This window comes from Gracilinanus agilis, chromosome 5 (genome assembly GCF_016433145.1).
Source record: "Gracilinanus agilis isolate LMUSP501 chromosome 5, AgileGrace, whole genome shotgun sequence".
NCBI classification, from domain to species: Eukaryota; Metazoa; Chordata; class Mammalia; order Didelphimorphia; family Didelphidae; genus Gracilinanus; species Gracilinanus agilis.
In genome coordinates, this window is record NC_058134.1 from 231,424,645 (window position 1) to 231,446,295 (window position 21,651).

Sequence of the window (21,651 nt, forward strand, 5' to 3'; positions counted from 1 at the left end):
AAATTTGCAAGCAGAAATTCTAATGAAGCAAAGAACTGTATCTTCTCAAAAATGGTGGGCTATATATTAAAGTCAGAGACAACTTGGAAAATAAAACAGAATCAGACTGAGGATTTAGTTATATTTATACTAGGATCTTGAGCAGAATCTAATCTGATCTCATTTTACAGAGGAGGGAATTGAGCAATATGAAATAACTTATCCAAGGTCACACAGGTAGTCAGAAGGAGAACCATTCAGATTCCCTACCACTCGTTCCACAGCTTTTTTTTCATCACATTAAAGCTCCAAGCTGTCTCCCTCTCTACCCCAGACTAGAGAAGGCATTATTTGACAGATGATGGAATGGATAGATGAATGGACAGACAGATGGAAGGATGGACAAATGGGTAGAGGGAGAGAGAGATGGATAGATGGACAGATGGATAGATAGTGAAGATTAGTCTTTTAATGTATATATACACACATATTTTGAAAATATGTGTGTGTATATATCACATATACATATAATTTGCATATATATAAAACAATTCATGCTTCAATTTATCAATTCTTTCTCTGGAAGTAGACGAGCACAGTTATTCTTTAAACAGTATTGCTATATATTACATTCTCTTGGTTCTGCTTCTTTTGCTCTTCAGAATTTCATGCAGGCCTTTCCATGTCTTTTTTTTTTTACATTTCCCAGCTCATCATTTCTTCTCGCGCAGTAGTATTACATCAGAATCATATACCTCAATTTGTTTAGCCATGCCCCAATTTATAGGAATCCTTTGATTTCCAGTTCTTTGCTACCACAAAAACAGCTGCTATAAATATTTTCAGACCAAAAGTTCTTTTCCTTTTTCGCTGATCATCTTGGGAAATAGACCTACTCGAGGTATTGCCAGGTCAAAGGGTATATACAATTTTATAAGTCTCCAGGCTTAATTTCTTTCTGCCTGCTCTCTACCAGGGCATTTTCCCCCACACTGTATCACGCTGCATTGCTTCTCTCAGTAAGTGTCCTTTGAAAGTAGCACGGGTCTGCAGCTGAAATGGCAAACACAGAGAAGGACAGCAATACGCCATAAAGTTCCACAGATGCACTGTAAATCAGAAGAAAAAAATCACTAAAGTTTCAATCCTCTTAATTCCTCTTTATATGATTGAAATGAAATGCCTCATTCCTCTGTCTTGTATCCACATTTCAGCATGGAGGATGGACCTGAAACTAAGTAAATGCATCGGGTACATGGGGAGGGTATGAAAGTAAGAGCTAAGTCGACTTATGCTGGAAGGATTTTAGCCTGAGAGTGAAATATTAATATTTCAGTAGTGTAAACATCAGGACAAAAAAGTTTAGGCTAATCTTTAAGGAAAGCATGGAGCTTTGAAGGCTTATTAGCATCCTTGAAGCCTCGAATTGGAAGGAAACTTAGAGGTCATTTAGTCCAGGCTTTGCCTGATACATGGATCTTTTCCACAATTAGTGATCATCCAACCACAGTTTGAAAAGTATTGAAAGAAATGTCGACTGATGGAAGATGGCAAGAACTCTGAAATTCAGAACAATTTAATTAAGACTACAAGGGAACAAATCCATTATTGGCAAACGGAATGGATTAGAGTTCAGAGGTTCTTTATGTCTTTAAGTCATATTCATCCATTGACTTTTCATGGCTTTTTGAAATTAATGGAAATCTGTAATAAATAAATAAATATCCTCTGGCAAATTTCATTTGGGTTCCTTGCATTGTATCCCCATTACCTGATTTTTGCTGGCAAAGTTCCAAAACACTGAACTGAGCAGACAGACAATAACAATGTTTTATGTCCCAGTCTTGAGAGATGCATGGATAATAAGATCAGAGATCTAAAACTGAGAGGCACCTCAGATGCCAGGTAGTCCATTCCCCTCATTTTATAGAAGAGGAACCTGCGACCCTGAGCAGTCATGTAATTTACCCAGGATCCAAGAGATAATAAGCGTTAGAGGAAGGATTTGAACTCATGTCCTTTGACTTCAGAGTCAGCACCCTTTCTCCTGCATCAGAGCTATCTCCTGATAGCTCATTCATCAAGGAGTATTGCAACTCAGAGAAATGACTATTCCTGGAAAATGGTTCTCAGGATCATGGTCACTTCATGGGAAATGAAAAGAAATCTCTAGTGATGATGAAAGGGTCATTTAGGAGAGCTCTGCTTCTAGAAGGAGAGTTGGATTTTATAAGTGGCTCTCACTCTCTTAACATGTTTTAGCTAGTTGTACTAATTCTCTTATAAGTATACAGGGTAGCTAAGCAGCTCAGAGTATAGAGTATTGGACCCAGAGTCAGGAAGACCTGAGTTCAAACCCAGCCTCAATTACTAGCTATATGATCCTAAGCAGGTCACTTTACTCTGTTTGCCTCAGTTTCCTCATCTGTAAAATGAACTGGAGAAGGAAACGGCAAGCAACTCTAGGTCATGAAGAGTTGGGAATGACTGAAAACAACCAAACAGCTTCTTTTTTTAATTTTATTTAATTAATTGATTTAGAATATTTTTCCATGGTTACATGATTCATGTTCTTTCTCTCCCCTCCTCCTACCCCTCTCCCATAGCCAACGAGCAATTCCACTGGGTTTTACATATGAACAACAACTCTTGAAAATATAATTGCTAATGGTGTTATCCTTGTCTTAGCTGGGAAAGCAGAAGTTTGGACTAGTTTAATATGTGCTTTTTATCAAGACCATCTTAAAGAGGCAGCACACTAGAGTGGATAGGGGGCCAGCCATAGAGTTGGAAAATCCTGTGTACAAGCTGGGTCTCTGTCACATATGGCTGTGTAACCCTGGGCACATATTTAACCTCTTAGTGTTCCAAGCAACTCTCTCAATCTGAGAATGATCAGCTAGATGAGCTGCTGATCCTCATTTGTGGAATAGGTTTTTGGTTCATGGGATTGTCCATACTGAAGCAATCTGAGGTCCAGATCAGAAAAGAAAAATATCATCTTTACATGTTTTAGTCATTAAAAATTAACTAATAACTTTTAAAAATGGATAGAGGGAGCAATTAGGTGGCTCAGTGGACTGAGAGCCAGATCTAAAAACAGGAGTCCTGGCTTCAAATTTGACTTCAGATACTCTTAGCTATGTGATTCTGGGCAAATCCCTTAACCCCCATTGCCTATCCCTCACTGTTCTTCTGCCTTAGAACCAATATATAGTATTGATTCTGAGATGGAAGGTAAGGGTTTTTTGAAAATGGAGAGAAAAATTAAAGTGACGAGGATGGGGGCGTGGGTTCAGGGCAAAAACAAAAATAACTTCCTAAACACTCTGTGTACATTTGTTTGTTTTAGCCTAAACAACGGACATCAATTGTGTCTTCCCTGGATTTCCACCGTTTGAATCATAGCCATAATGATTTGGAAGTGAACTCATTCCCAGTGTGTAAAAGCTTTCCTGACAGCCCTCCAGTTACTCCACCTAACTGCTCCATGGGGTCCCTGGAAGGCAGCAGCGAAGGTGCTGACCAGACAGGTAAAACAATTTCTCTTGTGCTTCTTTCATTAGGTTTTTGAGGATAAAGCCTTCTAGGGATAGGAAATAAAAGCAGATTTGTGGTTTTCATGTTGTTCAATTCATTGAAGATTGTAGGAACATAAGAGTCATTGATTGATAGAATTGCTTAAGGACTTGTGGAAGATGATGAAGATAAAGTTTTGAAAAATCAAAAGGAGTAGAACCAGCACTAACAATTTTGGCACCTGGGGCGAATGGTATTAAACATTTCATGATGCCACACTTTCAAGGGTGGGTGGACTGGAAAGAAATCAGATTGATGGCTGGGCCATAGCTGCTCCTCTGGGAAGTTTGTTACCTTTCCATTGTAATCAATCATTCTTATGAACTGTATACTCAGCTCTGTTGTGTCTAGCTGCTCAAAGTCTACCAGAGTCCTCTACATTCTGTCATAAAGTCCAAGTCACCCTACCTCAGTTATGGGTCTGTAATAGCATTGGTGAAAGTTTTCAAGTTTGTATGCCCTGACTGCAATTTCAAGCATCCCTTGAGCCCCTGACATTACCCTCAAAGAGCAGAGGGAGGAAGTGTTCGCTTTGGGCAGCTGGACAGAGGGGCAGGGCATGTAAAATGTTCTCAGGGGTTGGGAAGAGGGGGAACAGAGTAGCTGCCTGAGTGCCAGCTCTGTACCTGTGCCAATACTTCACCAATGTTGGTCTGTAAGTTAATCACATTCAATTTTTCAAAGGGTTCAAGCAATTAAAGTGTGGTCAGAAATTTCTTACTATGCATATAGGTAAAATGTTTTCTTGCCATATTTGACTTTAAAATTGTACGATTGTGTCCAAAGTTCTTTCCAGGGCATCAGATTCTCACAGTATATTCTGTGATAATTGTAATTTGACATTAGAATTACCCCAAATGGAAGATACATGGGATGACTGTCAGTGTTCTTGTGTTAGAGAACGAAGGGCGTTATTTTAAGTGTTGTACCTATTTGATTCTGGATTAAAAAAAGACATACATTTGGCAAAATTGGGACACTGGAGTTGTGAATTGATCCAACCATTCTGGAAGGCAATTTGGAACCATGCCCAAAGGGCTTTAAAAACTACCTGTCCTTTGATCCAGCCATACCACTGCTGGGTTTGTACCCCAAAGAGATAACAGGGAAAATATGTGTACAAAAATATTCATAGTCACATTCTTTGTGGTAGCAAAAAAATGGAAAATGAGGGAATGCCCTTTGATTGGGGAATGGCTGAACAAGTTGTGGTATCTGTTGGTGATGGAATACTATTATGCTGAAAGGAATAATAAACTGGAGGAATTCCATGTGAACTGGAATGACCTCCAGGAATTGATGCAGAATGAAAGGAGCAGAACCAGGAGAACCTTATACACAGAGATACGCTGTGGCACAATCGAATGTAATGGACTTCTCTACTAGCAGCAATGCAATGATTAGGACAATTCTGAGGAACTTATCAGAAAGAATGAGATCCACATCCAAAAGAAAGAACTGTGGGAGTAGAAACACAGAAGAAAAACAACTGCTCGATCACATGGGTCGATGGGGATATGATTAGGGATGTAGACTCTAAATGATCTCCCTAGTGCAAATATTAATAATATGGAAATAGGTCTTGATCAATGACACATGTAAAACCCAGTGGAATTGCTCATTGGCTATAGGAGGGGGTGGGAGGAGGGGAGGGAAAGAACATGAATCATGGAACCATGGAAAAATAGTCTAAATTAATTAATTAAATGAACTTAAAAAACCAAATTAAAATAATTCTGGAAGGTTTGAAGTATACTTTATATACATTCACCCATTTGAGTTCAAAACAGTGCCATGAAATTTGTACTGCCATCATTTTTAATTCCCATTTTGCAGTAAGTTAACTGAGGCTGCATACCAGCTATAAAATAAATCATAGAATTATCAGATTATAGATTTAGGGAAGGAGTCTCAGACCATTAATCCAACTGCCTCATTTTATAGATGATGAATCTGAGGCCCAGAGAGGTAAATTGACATTTAATAATTGTAACACATTTAGAGATACCTTTGCGTTTTTAAGGGCAGTTAGGTGGCTCAGTGGATAGGGTACTGGACATGAAGGCAGGAAGATTCAACTTCATAAATTCAAATCTGGCCACAGACACTTCCTAGCTTTGTAACCCTGGTCAAGTCACCTAAACCTGTTTGTCTCAGTTTTATCATATGTAAAATGAACTGGAGAAACAAATGGCAAACCATTGCAGTATCTTTTCCCAAAAAAAAATCAAAATGGGGTCATGGAGAATCAGGCACAAGTAATTTTGACTTAAGTCATTTTGACTTAACAGAAATGGTTTATAAAGCACTTTGATTCCATTATCTTGTGGAAACCTCATGATGAAGTCCCATAACATCTCTGAGTAAACAATGAAATCTTTCCTTTCTTCTTTGTACAAGCAAGGAAACTGAGGCTGGAGAGGTGGATTTTGGAAACTTGCCAAAGGTTAGTTAATAAACTGGGAGAACTTGGAGCTGGAAAGGACATTTGAGATTATGTAAAATTCAATTCAATCATTGTTTTCAATGTGGAAATTGGGATGCAGAGATGGGTAGGGATTTTCTCAAGGTCAGACAATTGTATAGCAGAGATTGGACTTAAGTCCTTGGTGGTGCTGTGGCTAGAAGGCTGCATTTGGAAACCAGAAGACCTTAGTTCAAATCCTGTATCATATGCTTAGTAGTCACATTCACCTTGGCAAATTATTTAACTTCTCTCAGCCTTAATTTCCATATCTGTAAAAAAAGGTAACAATAGCACTTTTCTTATACAGTTGTGAGCATAAAAAATGCATAAAGATTATTGTAAATATTAAAGTACTACACAGTTGTTTATTATTATTGTTAGTTTTATTATTGTTGTTATTGTTATTATTATTAGTTTTATTGTTAATTATGGTTACAAGAGACAGTTATGTGATCCTGGGCAAGTCACTTAATTTCTCTCAGCTTTGAGGTCAACTAGTCATAGGAGCATAAGGTTTAGACTTGAACATGTTCTAATTCAACCTCCTCCTTGTCCAGATGGGGGAAAAAAAAGCTAACTCAGGTGTTATAGTAACTGACCTTTTCTTTACACAAACTGTGCCTATTATTACAGGTAGTAATTTTATTCCCAGTGTACTTGATTACTTGGGGGGAAAATATACATCTTGACAGAAATGGCCTTTAACAACACCGAACAAGGAACAACCCACCCTTAGAAACATAATATGTACTTCACCACAGTTTGGAGCAGAGATCTAATGAGTTTCTTACAGAACCTGGCTATTTTCAAACTTACTTGAGTCATCTTATCCTCTGTTCCATGGTGATTGAGAATGCTAGATGAGATTAGGAAGATCAGAGCTGTCCAATCCTGAAAAAGTAGTTTACACTCTTTCAGTCTCAGTTTCCTCACTTGCAAAATGGGGACAATAATTCTGTGGGATTGGGGTAAGGATCCAGGGAGTGCTTTGCAAACCTTAAAGCAGTATATAAATGTTTCTTCCTCCTCCTCCTCCTCCTCTTCCTTCTCATTATCATTATTTTCTTCTATAAGCACTTAAATCATTACACCTACTAGACCAAAGCTTACTCCTCATTCATTAGCTAACATAGTTAAGGAAGCAAAAAAATATCATGATCTGATCAACCCACTTACTCACCTGGACATACTGCTGGCTGCTATGTCTTTCTGTATCTTTCTCCCACTCTCACTTCCACCCTTATCATTTCTCTCTCTCTCTCTCTCTCTCTCTCTCTCTCTCTCTCTCTCTCTCTCCTGTCTCTTATACANACTAGGAAATAATATTCATTTATTTACTTAAATCTGATTGTTTTAAGGAGCCACACTAAACGGACTTGTTTTCAGACCAAAGCAAAACTTCAGTTAAGCCTAGGTCTAGGTCTAAGCAAAAGTGTGAAGTGTAGAAAAAGAAAAATTTAGTACCTTAAGATCCCTTTCCTTCATCTCCCCTAAGTTATTAATAATTAAGGTATGAAGGCCTTAATGTATTGTCTTTCCTAGGAATATTTGCATTTTTTAAAAATAGAAAGCTGATTATATTAATTAAAAAAAATTCAAATGTTTCACCTCCCTTCACTTAATTAGGGTCTTTTATTCTTAGGGTATTTCTGATCACATGCCCCTAATCTATCTCTCTCTCTCTCTCTCTCTCTCTCTCTCTCTCTCTCTCTCTCTCCCTCCCTCTCTCTCCCTCCCTCTCCCTCTCCCATATTCCCTTTCCCTCTCCCTCCCATATACACACTCCATCTCTTTCCCCCTCTCTTTGCTGTAGGATCATATGTAGTGTTCTTTGTTCTATGCCTTATCTCTAAAAGAATGTGGGGGAGTAATGATGGTGAGAGATGTTTGGAAGGCAGAGTAGAATAGAGGAAAGAGCATTGATTTTGAAGTCAGAGTATCTGAATTTAAATCCCTGCCCCTGTCCCCAATCTTCTGCTATTTATTCCTTGTGTGACCTTGATCAATTTGCATTACTTTCCTGGACAAAAAATGCAAAGGGTAAGCCCCACCTCTGCCCACCCTTCTACGAGTGAGCACTGCCATCCTCAGATTATCTTTTGCACTACCAAAAGTGAAAATGACATCCATTGAAGCAGTCAACACACTAGATTTGTTAAGCGGCTTATTATATGCCTAGCACTATGCTAATAAACTCTGATGACTTCAGATTTTTGCTTGAGATAAATTAATGCCCATTTTAAATTAAAGCTGTAATTTTGAATTCTTTTGAAAACTTCTATTCATTTTTTAGAGTCAAGACTCTTTTAGAAGCCACCCAAGTTAAGAAACATCTTTGATCTTTCTTAGAAGTGACAGTACCTCACTCCACCTCCCAAAAATGCCTAACACAGAGTCAGAAAAGAAGTTGATATGAGTTTGCATGATGTTTGGGAAACAGAAGTCTTTAAAGCAATTGTCATACATCAGTAGCTATCTACTTCATCTACTGAAGTTACCTGATCCTGCCAATTGGCATACCAAGAGAATAAAACTCTAATGCCTGCAACAGCCAATGTTGGAATCAACAAACTTTTGTTTCCTAAACTTAACATGTCATCTTTAATGCCTGTGCTTTTAGAGAAGTGTGTGCTTGTCTCTAATGGACTTTGTGATGCCTCTCTGAAATTTGAAATATTTTCCTTGGAAAGACTTTGGTTGAGAAGCCTTTTCTTGTCCCTCTCCCCTTTTAACTCCCTTTATCTAGCACATATAATTTTCTTCTTCTCTTATGTTCTTAGGGCATTTGTTTATAGCCATTTCCCAATTTTTGGGCATCCCCTCAGTTTCTAATTCTTTGCCACCACAAAAAGAGAAGTTATAATTGTTTTAAACAATTTGGTCCTCTCTCTCTCTCTCTCTCTCTCTCTCTCTCTCTCTCTCTCTCTCTCTGGGGTACATATCTAGTAATGGTATGACTAGATCAAAGGGCAGATCCTGTTTTATAGCACTTTGGGCATAGTTCCAAATTGTTCTTTAGAACGGTTGGATCAACTCTACTGATAATGAGTTGGTGTCCCCATTTTTCCATGACTCCTCCAACATTTGTCATTTTCCTTTTATTAACCAATCTGATAAGTGTGAGAAGACACTTCAGAGTTATTTTTATTTACATTTTTCTAATAATTAGTTATTTAGAGCATTTTTTCATGTGACTATAGATGGGTTTGATTTTTTACCTGAAAACCGTCAGCTCATATCCTTTGACCTTTTTTATCAATTGGAAAATGATTCATTTGTATAAATTTGACTCCATTCTCTATATATTTGAGAAATGAGACCTTTATCACAGAACCTTGCTACCTATTAAATTCTTATTAGAAACTTTTGATATGAAGTCCTCTTCTGCCTCCTGCCAACACCTTTTCTTCTTATCTTAATTACATTAAATTTTTTTTGCAAAGGCTTTTAAATATCCTTTAACTAAAGTTATTATTTTTCTTTTATGATTATCTGTGTCCTTTCTTACCTCCTGTTGTCAGCAAGCCAATAAAATTCATTACAAGTCTTACCACATACCAGGTGGTGGACTGAGTATCAAGGATACAAAGAAAGACTAAAGACAGTCCTTGCACTGAAGGCGCTTATGCTTTAAGAGGGCAGGCTACATACAAACCACTCTACAAACAAGACAATAGGCAGGATAAATGGGAGGGAGATAGCCAGCAGAGGGAAGATTCAGTAATTGAGATTGGAAATCACTTCCTGAAGAAGGTAGGATTTTAGCTGGGATTTGAAGGAACCCAAGAGGTAGAGATGAAGAGGGAGAGTATTGTAGGCTTGAGAGAGAATCAATGGAGATGCTGAGAATTGGAGATGGAGTGTTTTGTTTGAGGAATATCAATGAGGCCATTGTCACTGGCTTGAAGAGTGTATGGGAAAGGAAGATCTTAAAAAGCATAAGAAGGGGGCAGCTAACTGGTTCAGTGGATTGAAAGCCAGCCCTACAGACAAGAGGTCTGGGGTTCAAATCTAGTCTCAGACACTTCCTAGTTTTGTGACCCTAAGCAAGTTAATCCCATTGCTTAACTTGTGTTGCTTTTCTGCCTTGGAACCAATAACAATATTGATCCTAAGGTGAATGTAGCAGAAATACATAAGAATCCTGGAAAGGTGGAAGACAGGTTATAAAGGGCTTTGACCTCTTAGTACATGAATTTATTGCCATCTCTCTCCCACTCATTCATAAAAGTGAGGTGACCCATTATTTCATGTTATAGAGATAATTTTCTTGTTCGGGTACAATTTTCCTAGTTGACAATCAAGGTACCTTTCCAGAAGGTTATTATTGCTGTGGCTCATGTCTTTTCCAGTGGTACAGTCACTGGCATATTTTTAAATATTTAATAACTGATTGGCTGTGGGGAATTGTCTAGGACAAACTTTGAATTTTAATCTGCATTATTCACATTTTCTTCATTGCTTTCTTAAGTGTAGAAAATCAACAAACCCATAACTCAAGCCTCATCTTATAATGATTTCTGAGGTGGAAGTGCTCACAATGAAAATTTAGCAGTGTCACTTAAAGATGGCTCCAGGATACCTTTGGGTATGGATGGACTTATTAAAATCTTAGACACCCAAGGTACACAGGTACAGGGAATTCATATCTAAGGGCTGTAAAGCTCAGTTAAGACTTCCCCCAAATGTATCAGCTCAGAATGAGGTAGGGGAAGTCATGGAAACAAGTGTGGAAAAGATGATAGTGATGGTGGAATTTCTGTGCTTCTTTGAGGCTCCATCAAAGCATTCGGTCACTGATAATTTCTTTGAATTATAAGATCCTAGACCTTGAGCTGGAAGCAACCTGAGAAACAATCTAGTTCAACTCTAATTTTTAGTTGAGAAATCTGAGGTGCATAGTTAATCTTTGAGATCAGTTGGTCAGTTGATGAGTATTTATTAGGCTAGTATCTCTTAGCCACTGGATTTTAGCGAGGAAGAGAGTGACATTGTTAGACTTGAGCTTTAGGAAGATCATTTTGGTAGCTGAGAGAAGGATGACATGTTTGGAGTGGTGAGAGGTTTGAGGTTCGGAGATCCCTCAAATAGTCCATATATGAAGTAATAAGGGCATGCCGTAGGGTAGTATGGGAGTTACGCAAGTGGAGAGAAAATTGTTGAGCTATGACTTTTTATGTCATATGGAGACATCATGGTGTGACGAAAAGTCAGAAACTCCTGTTGGAACCTCCGTTCTTTTCCCTCCTATTTGAGGTCTTTTCCAATTTTAAATCTTTGTGTAGTTCTCTGATTTGACTGCACCTCTAAGTTATGGGGATGCCAAATGCTAGGACCTGGAATTTAGTTAATCTAGAGGCATCAGCTTCTAGAGTACAGATCTAGTAGTGGGAGTCAAGAAATCACTTAGTATGGACAGGGAGGAGAAAGTGAGCACTGAGCTTATTAATATCAATGATGCAAATTTAGAAGAAATCTTAGAGACCATCAAGTCCAATTCTGTCATTTTATAGATGAGGTATCAAGGCTCACATAGCTATTGAGCATCAGGGGCAATATTTGAACTCAGGAGTTCATATCTCCATATCCAAGCACTCTGCTTATTGTTCTACCTAGCTGCTATTTTGACAGATAAACAGGCTGTGGTATCTGGGAAGTAATTGAAGGTAGGGAGAAAAGAAGATCCATCCAATGGGTCCACAAAGTCCAAGAAGTCAGGTGGCAATAGACATGGACCACAGGGTCTGGAAAATAACCAGAGTCCATAGTCAACAAAGGTTAGGTTAAGGCCAAGGGGGTTCTTTGTTTCCCTCCTGGATTTTATTATTTCCAAAGAAGAGGTAGATGAGGAGGGCTTACGGGGTGTGTGTTTTGTACAGAGAGCCCCGCAAGTATCTACAAAAGCTAATTAAAACAGGGGCAAAAGGCTGAGCCTGCTAGGGGAATCTTTTGCTGTAAATCTATTCTTTTCACTTTATCTTTTATTAGACTAATTTTCTCTTGGCTTTCCCTACTGTGAATATGTGTGAAAAATATAACAACACTGTTAGCTGAATTTTTCTTTGTAATTCAAGTCCAAGACTTGTACTATCTCTTCTTTAATTATCTTGTCTCGTTCAGTTTGCTTGATAGTTCCTCCCTCCTCCCTGGGCCCCAATTTTCTCTACCAGACTGTTTATATCTCCTGAAAAATCTTTCTGCTTATCGGTTATATTTGTGTGATATATGTGTGATCATTAGAGCATAAAAAAAGAAAGAAAGAAAATAACCTTAGGAGAAAAACTGACAGCAATTAAAAAAATAAATGAAAAGAGAAAAGTCTTTAAGTATTTCTAGAGGGTACTAGGTACTAGTTTTCTTCCACGTGACCTATGTTACTTTCCCACAAGCTTTATAATGATAGATGCTGGCATAGAAGATGTAGTTATCAAATTCATAGAACACACAAAGTTGGTAGAAGTCATAGAAGATATATTGGGTAACAAAATCATGATCTTAAGAGATATCAACAGACTATAGGAATGGGCCAAATCTAAAATGAAACTTAATAGGATTAAAAATTAAAAGACTCTCTACCCAGGAAAAACCAAGTGAATGAAATCTTTATGTTGTCTAGATTAGGATATGCTTATAGAAAACATGTATCACTAAAAGAGATCTTAGAAAGCTCCTGCTAATGGATGGTGAGCTGATTGAGCAGCAGAGAAAGGGATCTGCATGGCTTTTGGGGAATAGCAAAACTATTTTATGAATAAATAATAACAATAATAATGAGCATTTATGTATTTTATATTTATTGTATGAATTATTATATAAATTATGAATTTCATGTTTCTGAAGTGCTTTACAAATATCTTATTTTCATGACATCTCTGGGATATTGGTTCTATTACTTATTTTGTAGGTGAGGAAATTGAGGCAAGTACAGGTTAAATGTCTTGCCCATGGTGACATAGTTATTAAGTATCTAATTTTGATTTTGAACTCAGATGTTCCTGATTCTAGGCCCAGCACTCTGTCTATAGTACCACCTAGCCCAAAGTCTCAATGGCCTTAACCTCTTGGGGGAAAAAAAGGATGACAGGAAAGCCAGTGTTCTTCTGCTAATGTACAACTAAATTATACAACACTATATTCAAATCACAGGAAGCGGATAAGTTCCAATAATGCAACACTGGAGTTTCTCATCATTTTAAATTGAAAATCATCTTAAAGATGATGGAGAGATGCATAGTGGGATCATGGGCTCCTACAGCCTATTACTGACAAGCAGGCAAGCAGGAGAAGCCATAGAAAGATGTCACTGGGCACTCCAGGTTACCAGTGGAATTGAGATCTCATACATAGGGATGGTCCCTCCAGGGATACAGATTGGGACCCAGACCTGATCACTGTTGAGTGACTTTCATCCAAGTTTTCTCATAAATTTTCTTCCAAGGGTACACTAAATGTGCTGGAGACTTTCTTTATTTTCTGTTGTATATATGAGTAACATATAGAGAAGAAAAAATATAGTCAGTCATGAAGGAGAATCAAAAAATAACTAATAGCTATTTCCAACCTGTTAGGGAAAAGCTAATTGGTATAGGGGATAGAATGTCAAGTTTAGGGGCAAGAAGACTTAAATCTTCACGATTTCAAATCCAGTTCCCAGTATTCTCTAGCTGTATGACATTAGGCTAGTCACTTAACCCTGTTTGCCTCAGTTTCCTCATCTTTAAAATGAGCTGGAGAAGAAAATGGCAAACATTTCCGGTATCTTTCCTAAGAAAACCCCAAATGGGGTCACAAAGAGTCAGAACTGAAACAACTCAACAGCAACAAATGTGTTCAGGTAAAGAAAATGGGAGGAATGCCTCCATCCTACAGGGTGGACCCTTTGGGGTCAGCTTAGGGAAGGACATGGGCAAGAGTGTGATGAGATTGGCAGGCATGGATGGGTTGGTCTCTGCATCATTGCAAACTATGCCTAAATCAACAAGTTCCTTATAGATTTTTTGACATAACACAATAAAGGTGAAGTCAAAATGGAGGTGTCAGGTCATAATGAATGGAGTGGTAAACTTGGTCACTGGAAGACCAAGATTACTATAAGAATGTTCATTTAAACTCTTTGACCTAATGACTTGGATATCACAAGAGGTCTTCTGACAGAGCCTAGATGACCAGTGAACATGAATGTTAGAAAGGAATTCTTAGTCAAGAATTAGAGGAAATGCATTTGGAGATTCATTCCAACTCCAAGATCCTAGGAATCTATGATGGATTCCTGAGATAAAATCTGTGTAATGAATGATCCAGCTACTATTTGAGATTTGGAATATACCCATTGTCTCTGTTCCTTTTCACTCTTATATGCAATCACGAGATGACTTATGTGCGATGATAATAGAATCAGAGTTCCTTCTGGTAAGGACACACATATTCTCAGAAGGAATCATTGTTAACAAAGCATGTCTCCCAGCTCAAAAATGATTAATACTGTGACAAGCCGTCATCTCAGATGAGCTCTTTACATCACATGTTACATAATTTCTGAGTGTTTTTCCAAATCTCTTCTTGAATCTAAGTACTAAGTAAATGCTAGCAGTTTTCATTTCAAGATCATAGGAACTTTTTAGGCAACTTATCACCCCTCAAATCCATTTTCCACATCATTGATAAATTGAGTCCCATTGATTAGTGACTGGACTGTGTTGCTGCTGTTAGTTGAGATTCTTTGTTTGTTGAATAATCTATAAAGCTCAAAATCTATAAATAAAAATATCTGAAAAATGTTTATCTAATTCACAAAATGTTAGATCGTAGTGTTATAATTTATATATAAAATATAAGAGCCAATAACTCTTAAAAAAACAAACAACCCTTACCTTCTCTCTTAGAATTAACACTAAGTATCCGTTCTAAGGCAGAAAAGTGGTAAGGGCTATGCAATTGGGGTTAAGTGAATTGCCCAGGGTCACACAGCTAGGAAGAATCTGAGGCCATATTTGAACCCAAGATCTCCTATCTCCATGCTTGGCTTTCTATCCACTGAGCTACCCAGCTGCCCCATCCAGGCATTCTTAATACATAATCTATTCTCTTTTTGTTACAGTCTCATGGAAAAGTATTACTTGTAAAAGCTTAGAGGTACGTTTGAGGTCATACAGACAAATCTTCTTATTTTGGAGATCATATTGAATCATAGATTTATAGCTTGAAGGAGCCATAAAGGCCATCAAGTTAAATCATAGAGTTAAGAGCTTAGAAGTTGGAAGGAAACTCAGAGGTCAAATAGTCTATCTCCCTCACTTTTCAGTCAAGCAGTATACTGCCCTTAGAAGAATATATAATGTCAGGTCACATCAGTGGCAAGGTCAGAATTAGAACACAGTTTCTTAAATCCTAAACCACTGAACCAACCCTAATTCCAGCAATGAAAGAATATTGGATAGATGTCTCAATCCGGAAGTTTCATTTATAGAAACAGGAGTTATGATGGCTATTCCTGATCAGGTCATCTCCATCAGAAACTAGAAAGGAGTCATTCTTTTGTTTTTAAAATTTTTTTATTTTAATAACAAATTTCCACATAGGTTTTCCAAAGTCATATGTTCCATCTTATCTCCTTCCCATCATCCCTCCTTCCTCCTGGAGCTGAGAAGCAATTAAATTGGGTTATACATGTATTATCATGCAAAACATAAGAAAGGAGTCATTCTGAAAAAGTTTAGTTTTAATAAACAGGGAGGATTATGAAAGAAAATAGAAATGGCTTGACACATCACCTTTGACTACAAGAACAACTCTGATGGATGACGATTCCAAATACTGCACTTTTCAGTTGTTGTTCAATCATGTCCAACTCTTTGAGACCTTATTTGGGGTTTTCTTGGCAAAGATACTAGAGTGGTTTGCCATTTCCTTCTCCAACTCATTTTGCAGATGAAAAAACCAAGGTAAATGAGGTGAAGTGACTTGCCCAGGATCACTCAGCTATCTGGTGTCTGAGGTGAAAATCTGAACTCGGGGAAAAATGAGTCTTACTCATGGCAGGTCATGGCACTCTATCCACTGCGCCGCTGAGCATCCTCCAAAGCCCAGAGTGCTTTCTAATGGACTCATCACAGAGGAGTGAGCTGAATTTCAGAAAGCTGATCTCATTACCTGCCTACACTTGTTTCTACATCTTTGCTAAAGAGCCTCAGAGCTCCCTCCCAGTGCTAAATGCAAGACCTTATGAGGTCACTAAGGCCAGATGATTAAAAAATGGCAGAGCTAGGATTCAAGCCCAGATCCTGGGATTCCGGGGTCTAGCAATCTGAAACCCTAAATCCATAAAATCAAAGTCAGAGGGAATCTGTGCCATGTCATCTTCTTTCAAAGATTCTTGTAGTTTTAAGCCCCTGGTGGGAGGAGGAAGCCAGGCTTGGAGAGAGGGCGAGACTTAAACATTCTTTTCTAGGAGATTTGCTTCACGCCATCAACACCACCAGGTGAGAGAGAGTGCCAGATGCTAATTATGACAGTTTAGCCACAGGGCCTCCTCAGGCTTGGGTGATTAGACGCAAACATCCCCAGCCAGGCCTCTGGGTACTGCCTGTCTATAAAAACATATAAAATGATTTGTAAACACTAATTGGCCCTCGACTTGATTGCTCCATCCCTGAGAAGTGCCACGTTGAACAAAGTTATAAAGTAAAGCATGCCAGAGACCAAATGATCTCTGTGTTTGCCAACTCTGGTCTCTGAAAAAATCTCCTGGCACCATCCGGAGTTCATTTGTTTAAATGCTTAATTTATATATATATATATATATATTCTTATATAATATATATTATGTTTGTGAAATGTATAAATAATGTAAATGCTTTAAATTTAAAAAAAAAATAAATCCTGGATATTTGTTTAAATATGGTGAGGATTTGGTATGGGGGAGGGATGGGACCAAAAATTAGACCCACCTTATCTCAACAGAACTGGGAAATTCTGGGGTGTAGCGGAAGGGGCCTAGACTTGGAGTCAGGATGGGAGGAGGAAGAGAGAAAGGAAATGAGCGTTTATTGGGCTCCTACTCTGGGCCAGCATTGCACTAATTGCTGGATAGATATTCTTTCAGACAGAATGAACGTTTAAGAAGCATCTACAATGTGCCCGGTACCATGTTAAGTGCTCTTCAGCTATTGCCTCAAGGAAAGTTGGGTTTAACTCTCATTTCTGACAGAGTACTTTGTATGACCTGAGCAAGCCACTTTACCAATATAGCCCTCTTTCCTCTTCTGTTAAAATGATGGTGTTGGGATAGATATAGTCTCAGAGGTTTTTTTTTTTTTTTCCCAACTTTAAATCTCTGAAGTGATGGAAATTCACAGTCCAGCATTCTTTCAAAAACAGGGATATTCAAAATAAAGGATGCAGACATTTTGCTCTTCTACATTTGCAAATATTTGTGCAAAATTAATGTACAACTAAGAACAAACTCATCTATTACTGTTTCTCATTCCGAATAATGGTGATCCAATGGTTAGAGCAATCAGGTCTAGAGTCAAGAAGATTTATCTTCGTGACTTTAAATCTGGCCTCAGACACTTATTAGCTGGGTGACCTTGGGCAAATCACTTAACCCTCTTTGTCTCAGTTTCCTCATCTGTAAAATGAGCTGGAGAAGGAAATGGCAGGCTTAGCTGTATGACCCTAGGCAAGTCACTTAACCATGTTTGCCTCAGTTTACTCATTTGTAAAATGAGCTGGGGAAGGAATTGACAAACCATTCCAGCATCTTTGCCAAGAAAACCCAAAATGGGGTCATGAAGAGTCAGATATGAGTGAACAATAACCTTTAACAACCCTGGATAATAGGGTATCCCACACCCACTCCAAGCTCTGAGACTCAGTTCCAGCTATCTCTGAATTTTAAGATTAAGGTTTTAAGTGTGGCACTAGAGAGTACTTCTTCAGTAACTACTCACTATGTGCCAGGAATTTTAGGCTCCATGGGGGAAACAGAGAGGTAGTATAGTCTTTACTCTCAAGGAAATCAGGATCTAGATAGGAATAGGAGTATTATTTCCTTAAAACTTAAAGATTTTCAAGGCACTTTACCTATGCTGTCTCATGTAAACCTCTCAGCCACCCTCTGAGATAGATGCTATATATTATGGTCTCCATCTTACAGAAGAGGAGACTGAGGCAGACAGAGACTAAATGGACTTAAATGGACTTGCCAAGGTTTACTAGGACACTTGTCTGAAGTGAAACTTGACTCGGATCTTCAGTCACCAAGGCTGATACTCTCCCTGCCATGTTACCAGCTGCCTAGATCCCAGAGAGAGGATTAGGAGGGACCTCGGAGGTCATCTAATATAAAACTTTCATTTTATAGATGAGGAAACTGATCCTGAGCAGGTTGACACATTGCCTGAGGTCACTAGTATTAAATGGCAGAGCTGGAATATCAGTATAAGTCTGCCTTTTGGTTGTTGTTCAGTCACATGTGACTCTTCATGACCCCACTTGGAGTTTTCTGGGCAGAGATCCCTGAAGTGGTTTACCATTTCCTTCTCCAGCTCATTTTACAGATGAGGAAACTGAGGCAAACAACATTAAGTGACTTGTACTGGCACTATTCACCTTCCCACTTATCTGCCTTTCTTAGAGAAACATACACTTCAATGACAATAAAAAATTTTAAAAATAGTTGAAGAGGTGTTATGAGGCACACTCAGATAAATAAAAACTTAGAGATCAGTTGGAATCAGCTGCTCCCTAAACCTCCTTTGCAAGTTCTGCCAGAAGGCTTTCTTTTATGTTTGAGGTAAGAGACTACCTATTGGTCACTCCTAGAAAAAAATGCAAGCAAAAGACCAGGAGAGTCATAAACCTCCTGACTGTTCTCAATTGTCCCAGGTGAGGGACAGTTTCTGTGTAGTTCCTCTTGGCCACCTCTGTATCTCCCAGACCTTACTTGTTACCTAACTTTGATTTGCTTTTCTCCTTCTCCTCCTCCTCCTCCTCCTTCATTTGAAATGGTGATAATGAAGAAGATTGAGTGTGTGGGCCTCTGATTCATTTCCCTGAGAGGCACATGACTCACTCTTTTGAAAGCTGTTTTGCTATGGAGTTGCTTGGTACTTTATCCCCATCCCCTTTTTTTCCCTGTGAATTTTTACTGCCCTGTATTGTGAACAATAAGATAAGTTTCTCCCAGGGGTCACTCCCTGCTCTTCATCTCTACCATGAGTCAGATGTTTTGCATCTCAAAACTCCATGCTACCTAAGATTTAAGGGGAGGGGGAGGACATAAATACTTTAGAAAATGTCTACCACCAACACAGTCCCGCCTAATGCCTTCTTGGATTGATGGCTGCAAAAGGAGGTTTAGGCATTTTGCAAAGCTTTTGTGAGCAGGTTCATGGTGATGTTAAATGAAGTCAGCTAAATCAGCTGCTGATTTTATTTTGCTCTGTCTTGTTTTGTTGATGAGTGTTGGAAAGTGGAAAGAGCCCTGAACTTTCCCAATGAATCCTTGGAGCCTGGAGAACAATCCTGGTCCTGCCATTTGCTGCCAGTGTGACTGACATTAGCCAAGTTTTTAACCTTCCTGGGACTTAGATTCTTCTGTAAAATAAGGAAGTTATTCTGGATCGGAGTTTGGGATAAAGAGACTCAGAGTCTATTCATGGACTTCAAGGAGTCAGTGAAATAAGATGGTAAAACAATTACATCTTCATTATCACTAATTTTTGTAATTGAAATTTAGCCTTATCTTCAGTTATGAATGATGGCAATAATACATTATTCTGGAAAAGGGTCCTTAGAATTCAGTAGACTGTCAAAGGTGTCCATGGCTCCTGCTTGTCAGGATGGCCTCCAAAGTCTCTTCCAACTTGAGACCTTTTCTTCTATGTTTTGGTCAGTGATTGCTGTATTTGATGAGTAAAAAGTGAAAAGTACAAAGAGGCAGATTGAGTCTCGAAGTCAGGAAATGTTTGAAAATAATTAGAACTATTCCCCCGTAGAATAGGATGGATGGAGAGGTGGTGGGTTTCCCCTCCTTGGAGATCTTCATNCTCTCTCTCTCTCTCTCTCTCTCTCTCTCTCTCTCTCTTTTAAACCCTTACCTTTTGTCCTGGAATAAATACTATGTATTGGTTCCAAGACAGAAGAGTGTTAAGAGCTAGGCAATGGGCGTTAAGTGACTTGCCCAGGGTCACACAACTGGGAAGTGTCTGAGGCCAGATTTGAATCTAGGACCTCCTGTCTTCTAGACCTGGCTCTCAATCCACTGAGCTACCCAGCTACCCCCTGGCTAGCTCTCTTACTAGGGAGATTTCCTTGAGTATATGAATAAAACTAGTTGACCATTGAAGTCCCTTCCAACTGTTAAATTTGGTAATTCTGTTTCTTATTAGATTAACCAATAGTCATTTAAATAATCTAGTCCCAATGATTTCCTCAGTGTAGGGAACTCATGGTGGGAAAATGGCCTTTTCTAACACAAATTGGCAAGTATGAGATAACTTCTGGCCTTAGTTGTCTGGGGACACTGAGAGATTTTATGACTTGCTCTGTTATACAATCAGAATATATGAGAGTTGGCACTTAAATCCAAGTTACCCTGAATCTAGGGCCATCTTTCCAACCTCTACAGTAGGCTGTCTCTCTGTTTATTTACTATGCTAATAAATTCTTGGCATTCAGCCACATTAATAATAATAGTGATGAAATAATTAATGAAAGACCGGAGAATCTGGAGGAGGACTAGTGAATAAGCAAAAAGAAAGTTCTTAATTTTCATGCATGAATTTGGAAGATATTGCAAAATTATACATTTCCCCAATATTTCAAGGATCATTGACTTCATTAGAGAGAATGTGCCCTCCATCTGGATATATACCAATTCCTCTATGATATGGAGGATTGTTTTTAAGAGTTGCTGTGGCCTCTTACATCATCTCTATGCAGCCAGCATAGAAATAGAACCTCTCAAATTAACTAAGCTTTCCCTGGAATTACAAACACATAGTAAAGTCCATCATGAACCCTGTTTTTGAAATTCTCCTAGTTTGGCAAGATCTGCCAGAACTTAGATTTTACTGACATACTTGAGGGTGAGAAGGAAGGACAGAAAAAAGGAAAGAGAGAGAATTAAGGAAACATTTATCTATCATTATTGCTACACTTAATCATTATTTTCACTGTATTATTTTATTCCAGGCATTGCACTAAATACTAGGAATACAAATACAAGCAAGCAAGTCCTCAAGGTGCTTACATTCTAATAGTGATGATTAATATAATATAGACTCTACAAGAATTCAAGGTATCTCCCTGATCTGAAAAATTATTGGCAAAGGACTTTAGAAGAGATACATAAGGACAATGAGTATTTATGTCACAGAATTAGACTTATGCTTCTCTTCGGACTTCAGTAGCCATCCAGTCCTATCTGCACTAGAAATACAATCTACTCTCCATCTTCCCCAGTGAGTTGCCACCCAGCTTTTCGTGAATACCCCCAGTGACCACATCCACAAAGAGCTCATTCCACTTGTATGTCACTCTATTTGTTAGGAGGTTTTCCCTAATACTTAATTCCTAAATCCACCACTTTGCAATTCCTGTCCTTTATTCTTCCCTCTGCA

At 38.4% G+C, this 21,651-nt stretch overlaps 1 protein-coding gene across 1 annotated transcript in view; it reads left to right on the forward strand.

Moving 5' to 3' along the window:
- Positions 1 to 21,651, forward strand: part of ANKS1B (ankyrin repeat and sterile alpha motif domain containing 1B) — a 1,330,035-nt gene that overhangs the window by 486,161 nt on the left and 822,223 nt on the right. The window contains exons 12-13 of the mRNA XM_044679159.1: positions 3,332 to 3,512; positions 19,714 to 19,716. Coding sequence (XP_044535094.1) covers positions 3,332 to 3,512; positions 19,714 to 19,716 — 184 coding nt within the window. The remainder of the gene's footprint in view (positions 1 to 3,331; positions 3,513 to 19,713; positions 19,717 to 21,651) is intronic.